This window comes from Haemaphysalis longicornis, unplaced genomic scaffold (assembly GCF_048455015.1).
Source record: "Haemaphysalis longicornis isolate Haplotype H1 unplaced genomic scaffold, Haemaphysalis longicornis Haplotype H1 scaffold_2, whole genome shotgun sequence".
Lineage (NCBI taxonomy): Eukaryota > Metazoa > Arthropoda > Arachnida > Ixodida > Ixodidae > Haemaphysalis > Haemaphysalis longicornis.
In genome coordinates, this window is record NW_027526295.1 from 270,552,388 (window position 1) to 270,568,166 (window position 15,779).

Genomic DNA, 15,779 nt, shown 5'->3' on the forward strand with positions numbered 1-15,779 from the left:
CTAACCGCATCAACCAAAGAAGCGGAGGAGCTAGCGGTGGCACTGCCCCTCACGCAGACGGAAGCCACGGTGGTCGTAATAGACTCCCAGGAAGCGTGCATGAGCTTCAGGTCGGGTTGGGTGGCACCAGCAACGCACCGCATGCTCTCAACCAAATTGCCTGACAGAAAAGTAAGAATTGTATGGACGCCTGCACATGCTTCAATGGAGGGCAACGAATTTGCCCACCAAAAGGCCCGAGAACTTGCCGACCAGGCCTCGGAGGATGTGTAGAAACCTGTACCTCTTCTAACGTACCACGAAATAACACAACATTAAAAACTTAATCGACGGACTTTCCCGCTACCTCACCCAAACCTCACAAAATCTCAAGAAACAACACTTAGACTCCTACAAACCAACACCTTCCCGCATCCAATTAGGATTCACCGGATCTCCCCCACCCAGTATCCAGCAGAATGCAAATACTGCCAAGAACCTGGTACACTACGACATATCATCCTAGAGTGTCGAAAAAACATGCACCCACCACCCCTTCCCCGCATTTCAAATCCCACAGAGCAGTGGGAGACACTGCTGTCCAGCCCCTGCCTCTCGGACCAGCTCCTGCTCACCGAGAGGGCAGCGGCTGCTAAGACAGCTCATGGATTCCTGTGAAGAGGGAGCCACTCCTACAAGAACACCGTAAATTCTCTCACAATAAACGTTTTCTCTCTCTCTCTCTCGAGCGTCAATGCGCGGTGTGTACGGCAATTTGTTTCCCCAAGGTCAGAACGCTTTGACGAAGTCGGCGACGAGCGCCAGCATGTCCGGGTCGCTGCCGTAATCACTTCCTCGGAAATGAAGCGAGCACACTCGTACTTCCTTTAGCTCTATTTCTCCTCCGTTTGCAAAGTTCACAAAACGTAGCCACTTGCTTCGCCGAGGTTCGTCGTTGAGCAGCACATGAAAGGAGATCTCACAGGCGTGGATGTCGCACTCCCTCGACGATTTGCCCGTACTACATGGGCATTTCAAAACACAGCAACGAAATTTCATTGTAAAGTACTCGAACAAACTGAAGTTTTCAGTGGTTGTAAACTGTAAACAAGCTCGTAACGACAGCAGCAAGCCAACACGACCTCCATACCGAAACCTGTGCGACGAGTGGCACTATCTCGTTGCTGCTCTGTGTTCCTTACTCCCCTTGTTTCTATTTTTACCTTTGCTGGTTGGCGATATGACGGCCAACCTCCTGTGAAGAGATTACGATACCAAGCAAGGTCGCGGCTGTGCGTGCTGGGACGGTTCGTTGGCCCCGAAGAGCCTTGAGCCCGAAAATTCGTCTGCGCGACGGTGGCGACGGCGAGATGTCGAGTTCGGCTGGCGGTAGTTTCGTACGCATTAGCATACACGCTTGCGTGTTCGTTCGGAACTTCAACCGTTTACTCCACCGTTCTTTGTCATAAAAAGAATGTGCAGTATGTTTCACGGGCATTTAGCTCGCTATGCAAACTGTAAGCCCTGCCTAACATGCGTTTGCTTTTGCCGGCCTCCGCCAATCGCAGAGCATTCTCGAGTGACATCATAGGTTCTGTTGCGGAAAATGGGCTGGTGGGTCGCATGGTCATTTCCTTTTTTCCTAATTATGTAGCTTATTTGAGCTAAGTTTGCGTTATAAGTGGTGTCGTTATGGTTCTAACGAGGCAATCTTTCGAATGAACCAAACTTGTGTTTTCTCTTCATGGCTCCTTTAAGAGCGAAATAGTATGTACAATAATACAATGGAGAGATAAAGAAATAATTGTTATAAATGCTTATTGTGCACCAAAGAATGATCTTAACCCAATAATGGTTGAAATTGAGAATCTGCTACATACTGTAGAAGGTACACACTTTCTAATTACAGGGGACTTTAATGCAAAAAATCCTTTATGGGGAGGTTCAATAGCAGATAGAAGGGGTGATGAAGTAATTAGTTTTATCAACGCCAATAGCTTAAATATTCTAAATAATTCGGGGTCAATCCCTACATTTGAAATGGTAAACGGGAAGAGTTGGATTGACCTTTCGTTGGCATCCATAGAGTTAACGACAGAAATAAACAAATGGGAGGTGTTAGAACAGCACAACAATAGTGATCACAAGTACATCATGATAAATATTTTTAAAACAGAAAAACAGAAAGAACGCAGATTAACCAAAAAAGGAAAACTGAAGATACTACGCGATTTAAGGGATGACCCTTGGTATAAGGAAACAGAGGAGCCAAACTCAGCAGACGAGGTAAAGTGTTTAGTTGATAACTTTTATATAAAATTCGAAGGTCTAGTCGAAAAACACTCGAAAAATGTCACAAAGGATAAAGAGCCAAAGCGTTGGTGGAATGATGAACTTGAGGTGGAGCGTAAACTGGTAAGGGCACTCAGGAGGCGATATCAGAGATCAGATGACATACACAGAGCAGAGTATAAAAGGAGATATTATGAAGCTCACATGCAGTACGACGAACATCTGAAAGAGGAAAAAAGGAAAAGTTGGGATGAAATTTGTGCCAACATGACATCAAATCCATTCACATTGCCCTATAAAATAGCTAGGAACAAGATTAAGAAAAAGGTGGTATTGTCGAGCATACCTAAGAAGAATGGGGAACAGACACAATCAGTCGAAGAAACGGTTGAGGAATTAGTAAGCCATTTCTATAATTTAAAGCAGCAATCAGAGGAGATAGACAATATCACTAGCACAGTAGAACATATTGAGAATACGGACGACAACATAACAGAAGAGGAAATTAGATATGCTATTTGGGCCTTGAGGAAAGATATTGCAGTTGGACCAGATGGTATAAGTACAGACTTTTTACAAGGAATCTATGAGGTAATTAAGGATTTTCTTCATCGGGTATATTCAGGATGTTATAGGTTTGGATACTTTCCAGAACAATGGAAGAGATCCAAAGTGATCTTTATCCCAAAGCAAAACAACCCAACAGATGAATACGAACGGTATAGACCAATTGCAATAAATTCACTACTAGGTAAGGTGTTGGAGAAAATTGTGAAATCCAGGATGTATTATTTTCTTTACAAAAAAAATCACTTTTCCAAAAACCAGTTTGGCTTTATACATAACAGGTCGACGTCAGAAGCACTGAGAGAAATTAAAAGGCGAATTGATCAAGCAAAATTAGATGGGGAAACAACGATATTAATATCTTTAGACATTAAAAATGCATTTAACTCCATAAGAGCTGATCATGTGGTAGCATTTTGTGAGAAAATAGGTTTGAAAGAGAACTTGGTTAGGATTGCCGCAAGTGTTTTAACAACCAGAACTATAATATACGACACCGGCTTTAAGAAACTAGAGTTCAAATTACCCATCGGTTCACCTCAGGGATCACCATTGAGTCCCATGTTTTGGAACTTCATGATTCATGACCTGCTGAATGAGAAATTTGGGGTTGGTTGCCATATACAAGCATTTGCCGATGATATCACGGTAGTAATTAAAGGGAAATCAAGGAGTAAAATTGAAACGGCAGCAAATGCAGCCTTAGAGAAAGTTGCAAAATGGGCGAGCACGAAAAACCTGCACTTTAGTATGGACAAGTGTAAAGCAATAGTCCTTGGGAACAAATACGAGAACAGACCACCAATTTTTAAGATACAGGGTAACAATATTAAGGTAGAGAAAGAGATAAAGATATTAGGAGTCATCATAGATAGTCGCCTAAGCTTTATGAGCCATTTAAAGTATATCAAAGACAAAGTTACTCTGCTGGCGCTGAATTTATCGAAATTCACATCTAGAAAAAAAGGAATGACAAGTCAACATTTAAGAATAATATACTTAAGAGCTATTGAAAGGATAACTGTATATGCAGCACCCTTCTGGTATTCAGCTAAAAGTCACATTAAGCGGAAATTGAGGTCGATACAGAGGATAGCTCTACTAAAAGTAGCCAAAGCCTATCGAACAGCGCCTAATATCGCTTTGAATATAGTAAGTAATATCTTGCCAATCCATCTTACGATCTACGATTGAGAAGGAGGTAGAAACGTACAAGATTATGAAAGAAGATAAACCTTTTACATGGGAAGGTGTGGCATTCCATAGAAATAATATAATAAATAAGATAGACAAGTGGGAAAGGCACCCAGCAAAGTTATTAGCTTTCCCTTACAATAGAGAACATTCAGAGGAAGAGGACTGTCAATTTCACATTTTCACGGATGGGTCGAAATCAAATGACAAAGTAGGTGCGGCCTTTGTGGTTATGAATGAAAATTTGAGTATAGTAGATTTTTGTCAATATAGTTTACCGAAATTTTGCGATAACTTTCAGGCGGAGGTGGTAGCACTAACCAAGGCAATAGAGTATATCAGTTCCAAGGAATGTAAAAAGGTACAAATAATAACAGACAGTCTTTCAGCATTACAGGCCATTAGAAATCCTTATAATAAAAATCCCATGATTTTGGAAGTTAAAAAACTAATAGAAAGCAATAAGGGTAAGGGAATAATCCAACTGGCACACATAAAGGGTCATTCAGGCAATCCGGGAAACGAATTAGCTGACGATTTCGCAAAAACAGCAGCAGAGTAAGGAGAAAAACTTACCATCCCGATTACAAAGCATTTCATTAAAAAACAATTATTTGCAGAGGCTTTAGACAGGTGGCAAAAAGAATGGGTTAAGGAGGGTTCAAGCATTCAGGCGTACCAATGGGTCCCCAACATTAAAAATATCCCAAGTCACTTCCCAACAAACCATTTTGTATCACAAGCAGTGATGGGCCATGGCAGGTTCCCCCACTATTTGTATAGGTTTGGGCTTAGAGATGATAAAATATGCAGTTGTAAAAAAGAAGCTAACAGTTTTGACCATTACTTAGACGACTGTCCAAGGACGAAATCCCTTAAAGGTAAATTCAAGAAGACACTAAAGCATCAGTTATCCAAACAAAAACAAGAAATAATAAAAGACGAAAAGCTAACGGAGTTCCTAGCACAAATGGTAGAAGAGATTAATAAAATAATATAACTAAAGAGGAATAGGTTAATGGGTATTCCGCCGTGCTCACTATTGATTTCACCCCCTGAGGGGGAGGAACGGTTCACTGCCGCACAAGACCACCAGACCACCCAGGGGCTCGACATGGCAAACTTATATCCATCAACCAACGTGGGTATAAAACTGGAAGGATCACCGAAAGAAGGCCAATCCACACTTGAAAAAAAAAATGACATCAAAGTAATGAAACCACAGACTCCTGAGGCGGCTGGCAAGCATTTTTCCAGTGGCGGTCTCACAGGGGGTCAGGAAGTGGGAGAAAAAAGACAAGGAGCAAATAGGAATAAGCCTCTACCGCAGGGTGGGTCATCACCCTCAAAACTTCGACCAAGTACGTGGCCACCAGGACGATAGAGGTGGGGCAGTGGATTTTTTATTATTCCTTCTCGAGGTGGAGGTGGTCTTTCGCAGTAGCACAGCTTGAGGCTGTCAGTACTACACAAGGTACAACAATGCTCCAATTCGAGTGTGCGCAACAATGCCCGGAGACCCTGGGGATAACTCGGAAAAAGGAAAAAAAGAAATGAAAGAAGGTAACTGCAAAAGCACAGAGTTGGTCTTAGTTGGTGACCCCCTGGCATACCTAGGCGGGAAGGTGCATTTAGTGGCAAGAGGTGGACAAATACCCTCCCACGTGGGAGGTATGTTCAAGAAGAGCACGGAATTGTAGTAGAGTGGTGGGAAGTATTATAAACAGGGTAGGCAGGGACTAAAACGGGAATATATCAACCAGGGCTGGTCACTCAGGAGGGCACAATTACAATTGAGGACCCATTGGTGTTTTAGTGCTCTTATAACAAGAATAGAAGACCAAGTAAAAAGATGCACACAGGAAATTAGAAAGGGTTACAAAGGGGATGGGAAAAAAAATATTGTGAAAGGGTACAACTGTATATGTACAGTACGGTTTAAGGAACAGAGGAAGAGATATAGTGGCCGCACCCGCTTGAAAATATCTGAGGTTAGGTGGCAGATATAATCGCGTAACGGGGTGCAAGAAATCATATATTACTCAAAATGAGCGATAAACACGACATAAGACCAATAGGGTGAAATAAAGTAGGCAGTACAAATTATAAAGTGAGTGTAAGTTGAAGGAGTGGGAAGCAGTGGAAGTCTAACAAATTTTCGTAAAAAACGAGTTGCAACAAGAATCAAGATAACTCAGGTAGGGATATCAGTAACAGAAACAAGGTGAAACCACAACCAAGATAGTTCAGGTTGGAACATCAGTAACAGCAAGATTCAATATGATGTAAAGGGGAGGAAAAATACGGGGAAGGGGGGTCGGGGGAAGTAATCAGTTTCTGAGTTTTACAGAAGGGCTACCAGGACACAAGGGACAGCAGGACAGGGGAAGATGAAGATCGGATCACGGCAGAGAACGAAGACGGCAGATCAAGACAGAAGATCAAGAAGAGTCAACGTTGAGCATGAAATTTCACCATTGAGGAAGCACTTAAACTGCATTGGTGTTTGCATATCAAGATCACATGTATGAAGACCGACATGTTGACTCACAACCGAGCTGCCACATAATAGTTTAAAAAATACCACTGATTGCCTCCCGTCCCCTCCCTTGACTTGGTTTCGCGTGATAGATCTCTCTTCTTTCTTCTTTCTTTCTTCTTTTCCTTTCGTAAAAACACTCTTTGACTTCGGTCCAGTTTGTTTATTTTTAATTAGCGTCACCCGTGATACGTATGTGGTACGGGTTGGGCTTTTATTTTATTTTATAGCCCTTTATTTTGTCTGTCTGTCTGTCTCTAAATCCTCGCAAAGTAAACACAGCTGTCATGGTTGCCAAGCGCCGCCCGGACCGATTGCGCCCGTAAATGTCAGCCTCAATAAGGCGAGTGAAACTGGCCACCCTGGCGCCAAGCATCAAAATGGCTGTCGTCGTGTGTCAGTGTCATTACTCTTAAACGTAGCTTATTTAGTGGTTCTAGCTACCACCAAGGAACATTACTGGGCGATTGTATCTGGGCCTCTAACTCCGGTTGACAGTTAATCATTGTTTTAGTTCTAGCCCATATTATGTCACTCCTCTACATACTGCGTCACTTTAGCGCGCTATCTGAGGTTTTATATAATTCTTGTTTTTATTCGGTTAAAAAAGCTTCCTTCGCGGCTGGGATGGAGCTCGCTGAGCTACGAAAGGCTAGTTCTTTAAAATTGAACCAAGTTGTATTTTTTATTATGGCCCTTTTAACTTTCCAGTACAGGTCTCCGCGCGTTGCAAAACTCCGCTATTAACACCGTGAAGGAGCTTCGACTAGATCAGATTCAACAAAAACAGTCCAGTTTGAACTTACATAGCTTACAAAAAATGAGAGCAGTGTCCTAAAATAAATACTGCTGACTATAGTAACTCCAAATTGCGTTTTCAAATAACACAATTTCGCTTAGCATCACACTGCACTGTATGATAGACGCGGGTGTGATCGTCACAAAAGGATTTCCCGCCGAATGAGTGCCTGAAACGCTAAGAACGAAACTTCGCCTGGTACTCGTCACATCCAGTAAAGTTAAAAAGATTAGGATTTGGCTTGAAAACTCCGTCGTCTCCTTTGGGTGGAAACCAACTACGGTGATCCGACCCACCTTCACACCTACTTTCTTAATCTTGTTTGATAGCCTGTGCACGTATGGCACGACAAGGGTGAAGCCTTTCCTGTCCCTTTCCTTGTCCTGTTGCGTGCCGGAAATGAAAACTTGGAACGTCGCACAGTACGTGTACAGTTTGTCCCGGAGTTCGAGGAAACCAGTCCGGAAGCGCCTGAGTGGACAGGATCCCCCATCCGCCAAGAAAAAGAGAGGAAACTGGGAATAGTGTGCGAGCGTGACCGTTTCGAAGCTTGCTTTATTCTGCTGTGGAAAAGAAACCCGTACCTGCTCGTCCCCAAGCGGCGAAAGCGCCGCTGGGAAGCGAGATGCAGGCGCGCTTGTGAAATACCCTATATGAAATTGCTTATAAATTGCTCCGCTACTGCCTGCTCCGTTACTACAGAAAGCGAAGTCGTTCAAACAAGATAACAAAATCAAGAAAACAAGTTAGGCCATGCAGGAGACATGCTCGACAAATGCGGGGTCTTACCTGTAGCGGTACTTCCTGGCTTGAGGTGTTTGAGATGCAAAAAGTTTGGCGAACAATACCCGCGTGATGTTTAAGAACAAAACGAAGTTTACCTGCGCAGAGAGAGTGAGAGAGAGACAAAGAGAGAGACACGTTATTTCATTCAGCCAAAAAATTTACACAGCACTGTTGGAGGACGTGCATACAAGACCGAGGGGTTGTTTTTAATAATGACATCATTAGCGTAATGCTTAAGGAATACTCGTGACAAGCGCCTGCGCGGGCGTCTCCGTCTAGACCGAGGAGTCCGACCGTAAACGTGCTCGGATGCAATTTTCAGTGTCGGGGGATTTTCTATACGTCATCGCTCTGTAGCTCTCATTAAAACTTTCTCTTAACTGCGGCCAGCACGGCAAGTATCCAAAGCCAATTCTTCTGTATTCTCTAGTGGCACGTGCTTCGATGGAAACCGTGTTCTGCAAACTCAATTAGTAGTTCCACGAAACGCACTTTTTTTCAGTTCGAAATCGGGCGACTGGTGGTCATTTCCTCACAAGACGAACAATGGGCTACAGGATAAAGGTTTTTATGCACGTGGCTCGCTTCTCAACTTTAAAATTCATTGCTGTAGCAGTCATAATTCACATTCGGCAAACTACGATTTGCCGAAAACAAAAATGGAACAAATCTAACCATCAAAAACAATGGAGGTGGTAAATAGGGTAAAAACCGAGTTGGTGATTCATTAATGTGGAACAGTGCAAACACACAGGACGCCGACCGTCCTGTGTCCTATTTCTGTCGGTTGTGTCCTTGCTTTTGGTGTACCGCTGATATGAATATACATTTTTATTGCTGAGAACCATGCCTTGATATTCATTTCGCTTATGTTGTTACGAGCATGTGGCCACACATGGCCATCTTATTCTGAGGTTCAAGTGGAGCACGCGTTTTCTCCTATCGCGTGCTACGCCCGGCAATATTGTTTTACAAGAAAAGGGTGTCTCCTTGCCATCACTAACCTAGACTGTTCTTGTTTGATAAACGATGTTCTCGATCTAATTGGATGTTTGTGGAAAACGCATGCGGGACAAACGTAGGAGACCATCGATTCGCTGACGCCTGAGTGCGCACGCCACTTTGATGGCTTCTTCTCCGACTTTTGCGTTTTTCCTCTCCTTTACTGCCAAGCACCACACGTTCACTCCAACAAAAATTAGTACAAGAGCCTTGCGTCCTCCTTCGCTACATGAAAATATCATATGTGCAACAGAAAAAGTACGCGAAACATAAAGCTGAATAGCAATATGGTCGCAGTCTTGCTGTGCAGCTTAAAAAGATACGGGAACATACACGAGGGAAACAGGACAAAGCGAACAAGACGAAACCGCTAATTCGCCCAAGCATTAGCTGGTGCAGTCGAGGAGCAATTTGTTTCATCAATCACATTTCGAATGAAAAAGAGAAAAATGAATGAAAGACACCGTCGCAGCTAGAAATGACCATAGTAGTAACTCATTTCAGGAACAAATATGCATAGCGCCTTCTGAAGTACTTCTCAAGAAGACCGAAGAACGGCACCACAGAACTTTTAACTTGTAATTCGCAGGCGGCACACTTCTCACGAACAGCTTTGTTGAATGCAATTCGCCCCCGCTGCGGCGGCTGCAGTGGCTAAGGCGTCGTGCTGCTGAGCCCAAAGACGCGGGTTTGATTTCCGGCCGCGGTGGCCGCTTTTATGATGGAGGCGAAAAGCGGAAACGCCAGTGAGTTCAAAATTTCCGCACGTGTTAAAGATTCTGAGGTGGTCAAAATTGATCCGGAGCTCTTCACTACGGCGCACCTCATCGCCTGTGCAGCGTCGGCGCGTTAAGGCTCAAAATCAAAGTCATATCAAATGAACTTAACTCACGTGCGCACACTCAAGCCTGCCAGTTTTGGCGAGTTCAACAGTATAGTTGCATGTGCGTTAATTCACCACGCAGTGCAGGGTCGATCGTGCACTGCGGATGCGTGAGCAATAACGTCCAGAATCAGTCTGTGCAGCAATGGTATTGATGCAATCAGAGCTTTCCGCGACAAGTCCACAAAAGCTAAATAAAGAACGGTAGGAGCGTTTTATCCCCAAGTGTATTAGTTTTACCAGACTCGTTGCGCTGTTCTGGGTATGCTTCCGCAGGCGGAAATTGTACGCAGGAAAGGCATTCCGTGCCGCGAACACGGGCGCCGAAAAAGGCACGCAGATATAAAGAGCTGGCAAAGGTATCGTACAAACGCAGCAATAATCAAATATATCAGTGCTGAACGCCCTTTGTTTTCCATTTCATGCGAGGTAGTTTGATTAGGAACAAGCTTCCGCCTGCTAATAAGCGAGTAATTTCAATAATCAGGTTGACTCGATACAAACAAAATAAGTTCCGCATCCACTAATGTGCTCACATAGGAAATTAACTTCCGGAAGAGGTAGAAAGAGCGCATGCCAGATCGAAAGTAACGCATTAAAACACGCTTTACTTCCTATCGACATAACTGGCTGCCAATCGGCTGAGCGGGCAAGGCAATTGCGCAATCCTTTACCGGGTTTGCAAACTTGCGTCGATATGCAACGCACTTACGTAATGGGCACACAATTTTGTTTAATAGGACCCTTACAACATCAAGCTTCACTTAATTATGATTTGGTATAACTTAAGAATAATGGTTTAATTTAAGTTAAAACGTCATTCTGCCTTGCATTTCTTTTAAATTTGTAGCAAAAATTGGCCAATGTTCTGTTCAGAAAACGCGATTACGATGAATAAGCGATACCAGATTAACATAGAACGAACTTCCTTCATACACTTTACCATACGTTACTAATTTTTATCTATGCACGGACTAATTTCAGTGACAAGGAGAGGTGGGCGAGTAGGTAAGATAGCACGATGGAAGGAATAGTGAAGGAAACGACAAAAACAGAGTGGAACAAATAGAGCAAGATGCCGCCGACCTGTCCTATTTGTTCCTCTCTGTTCTCGTCGTTTCTTTCGAGCTTCGTTCCATCGTGCGACTATACTTCAACTATTCTAACCATTCTGCCTTCAGTGCGATTTGAGGTATGATTTTAACACAAGGTGTATTAAAGGGTAGCAGTTGAGAAAGCGTGCGACGAAAGTGCGGCAAGCTCATCAGCAGAGGAGATAACTGTGTGTGTTAGAACGTCATGCGACTGCACGGAATTCAAGTGCCGTATAAGATTATGAATTGAGTTTAATTTAACAGAAAAAAGAGGCAAAGTGCGAATTGACGCGGTTCTGGGCGTTGTATTTAACATGGCATATGTGAACGCCATTTCAGGCACTGCTCGAGCCGTGTTCACCTGAGACGCGCTTGCCTAAGCCAGTGTGCACGAAGTTAGAGTCAGTTAGTTTCAATAAATATGCAGCCCATATCTACGGCATGCTTTACTTCCCAGCTATTTCTAAAATGTCTTGAGTTCAGCTTTGTTAATTCTATTTTCTAAAGGAAGCAAACATAACCATAATAGAGTCGTTAAAAATGTTCTATAGCAAGAACCGTATGTGGAGCACATCCGCGTTACCGCGAGTTCTAAACTTCGAGTTCTACAGCTGTCGTGGCAGTCCACGGAGAGTCGCAGTAAGAGTGCGACCAACCTGACTTACCATCGGGCTGTGATTCGAACCAGAGAGAAAGCTAAATTTGAATATTTCAGGCTAATGGCGAAGCTGAAGCATGCAACCCAAGCAAGTACTTATTCGAAAAAAAAAAGAGTTAGCTGCTGGTTTCATTCCTTCCACAGTTATTCATATTCCGGACGCCCTGCATCCGGTCGTTCGTTCCTAACAGCCTCAAATACTTCTTGGCCCTTAATCATGCTGTGCTTCCCGAACGTTAATGTTAAGAGCGAAGAAGGCTTTTTGGGGCTCTTCTTCCTGGGTAGCTTTTAACTAAGGCTGCTTGAACGGACGTCCTTCAAATACGACACAACCCTTCTCGAGATCTCGTACTTTTAGATGGAAATATTTTCTCGTTGAAGCAGTTAAAAGGACCCCCAAAAGTGCCCTGGGGTAGAGAAATTTGGCTTGAAATGAACGGAGTCAGTATAGTATAACGTTGACTGAGGAGCGCACTAGCGCCCTCTTGCTCGTTGGCGGCAGAAAAGGCCGTTAGACATTGGCTGGCGCAGACGCGCCTACCTGCCCATTTCCCGATCTCTACTTCAATCTGCTTCTGTGCCATAAAGGAGCAGGTGCAGTTATCGCCATGAAATCGCCGGTTTCTCTTCCGTGCCTTCACGTTGTAAGAGCGCAAAGAGGGTGAATAGCTGCCTGCTTACCAGAGCGGTGACGCCAGTTTGTACAACCGCAGAAGCGCTACGCACGAAAAACACTTTTTTTTATCTAACTGCAACAGCTGCCTTATAATTTCTCTGGTCATCAAAACTTTTCAAACTTAATTTTAAAGCGAAGCTTTCTTTGGCTATCCTCCTGGTTTTTCGGAGGGCTGCTGCTTTCGGTCGGTCACGCCGCTGGGTTTAATATCACCCCAGATAACACTGGCCCCCATGTACCCCGCCCTCGGGGCTGGAAAAGCTAACTGAGGCTTGGGTTTTGGCTACTTGACTGTGCATTACTCGAAAAAAAAAAAAAAAAAACCAGCGCAGGGACGCGGACGAAAGAAAGAAAAAAAAAAGACAGTTCAAGCACCGACTAACAACTGAAACAACAGCGCAAAACCTCCCGTGCCGGCAGGGAAGTGCCTTGCGGGAAGGAAGGCAGCGGACACCTGGAGAAGCCCGATTTCACGCGTGTATCACGTTCCCTGCGCTTGCTTCTGGTGGTGTATTCGTTGGGGGAGATCGAAACGATCAGCGTTTCCCTGTTACGTTTCGTATTTCTCGATGCACTCGCCGCTTAACACCTGGCTGAAAAATCATCAGCTACGCCAAGCACAGCAGCACTAAAAAAAATGCCACGTGCAAGTTCATTTAACTCCAGGTCTGCCACGATGAAAGCTTTGCGCTACATCGGATTCTACCTATGCGGGCGTGAGGTCTGCCAATCTTATCTGTAACTGCAGAATCATTAAATGTGCCATAGGGTGGAAAATCCGGTATTGTGAGCAGCCGATGGCCGCCAAATTATTTGCTTCTTAAACGAAAGAAAAAAGAAAGTGGCAAGAACCGGAACTGAACCCAGCGACGCGCACTGCGAGGAAACTGAAATTCTGCACTCGCCTTCTTCACCACACGAACACTGCCTTCGTGGTACACTTTAGTCTGCCTACGTGCTTTGAATGCGAAAGAATTTTGCTTTCATTGATGACTCTTTACTGCTACACCGCACGTGTATGTCATTATGGTTCTGTAGATTGGTGGCTCCCACTACGGAGTTTCGAATGGTCTTCGGTCTGGCCTCGTAGCCCCTCAAGGGGAAATGCACGGGAAAAAGACGACAGCTTTGGTGTGGAGGTTTAGAGCTGGTTTATCATTTCCCATTCGGCAGGAATGACAACAAGCCCACCCCCGATTCCATGTACACGCTCAGGAGGATTAACCGCTGAAGATGACAGCTTCCGTCAGAGGTTCACGGCACATCTACAAGCTACCATTGCCGTAACGCTTTCGCATCCATAACTCGTGAGCAGACTTGAGTGTCCCAGTAATTTTGTTTGAGGCCTCCGGGTTCAGGCAGGTGATATCACTTGTTTGTTTTGTTCCATGAAAAGTACGTATTGATGTTACGGATGCAATAGAAGCAGCTTAATAAACAGTGAGAATGCCAGTACTTCGCCTTCCTTGTTTTTGTGCGTTACGTACTTCAAACTTTGACGATCTTGCGAACAGTTTCTCTCTTTCATTTTCGCTAATTACAGCCGCTGCTTGAGCAAAGACGTCTTTCAGACCATTACTTTTAATGCTTAGCACTTTTAGGTTTAATACGTGGCACTGTCGTGATAAATGACAGGCGTACGGGGTACGTCTGAAAGGAATTAAGTAACAAATTAGTTCCATTTATGCCCACATTCGACTATTCCTTGTGAGAAATATACGTTGTACAGAGATGGTGATAGCAAAAAAATGGGCGTTACCATGAGGCGTACTCGTTGCAGCCACTCAACGTATGACGCTCCGAGGAAGCAAGGGCGAAGGATGTACTGTTTTCAAGTGCAAACGAGCTATCACTCGAACAGACAAGTTTGAAGGAATTAATTACACCCAAGCTTCATTTAGCGGCAGTTCTGCGCGGCAAAAAGAATGTAAAACAAGAACACCAACTATTTAAGAGAAACCGGTACTATTTGTCTTGGAAAGCTGGCAAAACGATCGCCACGCTCTTTAAATAAGCTCTCCGCCACCTGTCACCGTCATGTTGAACCGGAGACTGGGTGAAAAGAAAATGCGGCTCTAACAAGAGACGAGCGAAAACGGCAATAAAATTAAACTGGAAGTCAGGAGCAATTACAAAACCGCATTGAAACAAAGAGGTTGAAGAGAGGCGTGAGCGAAAAGCAAATAAAATCCCTGACACCGAATTTAATTAGCTCTCTGCAGAGGCCATTAAAGCTTTACGCTCAGGGCGGCTCCAGCTTGTCTGGGCGCGTAATTTGATCTCACATAATGAAATCTCATTGCGTGCCACCGCCGGTTCCGGCATTGTGACCTCCGGCAGCGTGCACGGTCAGCCGGCAGCGCTCCCACCGCAGCGCTGCAACTGCTCGGCGGATGTTGTTGAAATGCTGCTTGTAAAAAACGCGAAAAATGTAATACTCAGCGAACACACGGCCGCTCGATGGGAACTAGGTCTAGTTCCCATCGAGCGGCCGTGGCGCACATCAGCGTCATGTACGGTGGCTCAGTTACGCTGACTTAAAATGTGTATCCACCCGCAGTCGGTTCGTACGCATCTCGTTTAATTGATGTCGTCGTAGTCGGTGGTTCCGAGCTTTTCCAGCTTCTGAGCATTTACTGGACCATTTATTGCAAAGGCAGGAAGTCATTTAACGTGTTTGGACGGACGTTGACTCGCGTACAGTATAAGACCAACTGGTGCTCCACCTTCTTTGAAAGTAGCCTGTTTCAAAAGGGGAGGATTAAAATACCGTTTATACGGTAATTACGGCCACATGGTATTTTAAGCGCTAAATATTGCATCAGAGCATGCTTGAAGGGACCATATCGAAGTTAGTGCCCTTAGGACCACATTCTCTGGTTAGTGCCCTGGCGTTTCGGGTGCTTAGGTCATCCGCACTTTTTTGGCGGTAGCGGAGCTCGTTCGTGCGAAAGACCAGAAGCTTCATCCATGTGCCTTCATTATAGCCAGTCTCAACACGAAGAATTTATAGAGTCAAAACATTTCCAAACTGCTGCCACTGCTGAGACAGTTCATACATGTCAACAGTGCGTGGTTCTGAGGTAGCCCTGGGCAGACGTAAAGCATAAAGCAAGTACACAAACAAAAACGAAGTACATTAACAAGATACATAAATAAATTTAAGGTCCGCGCCACCTCCAACCATAGTTACCGGGCAGGTCAAAGCCGATGACACGTGGCCTGCTGTGTGAATATGGCTTATGATGGGTACAGCGCAAACAAAATTCGGACAAGAAAGGACACTGCGTCCTGAGTACTTCCTTGCCCG

The 15,779-nt window shown here is 44.4% G+C and overlaps 1 protein-coding gene across 8 annotated transcripts in view; it reads right to left on the reverse strand.

Annotated features, from left to right (window-relative positions):
• Positions 1–15,779, reverse strand: part of LOC144170706 (secretin receptor-like) — a 358,512-nt gene that overhangs the window by 43,341 nt on the left and 299,392 nt on the right. For 6 of the 8 annotated variants that reach the window (XM_077700659.1, XM_077700666.1, XM_077700664.1 and 3 more), the window contains exons 10-11: positions 8,160–8,251; positions 2,476–2,493 (exon numbers count right to left, since the gene is read on the reverse strand). In XM_077700659.1, coding sequence (XP_077556785.1) covers positions 2,476–2,493; positions 8,160–8,251 — 110 coding nt within the window. The remainder of the gene's footprint in view (positions 1–2,475; positions 2,494–8,159; positions 8,252–15,779) is intronic. The other 2 variants (XM_077700660.1, XM_077700665.1) reach the window with 1 other exon arrangement.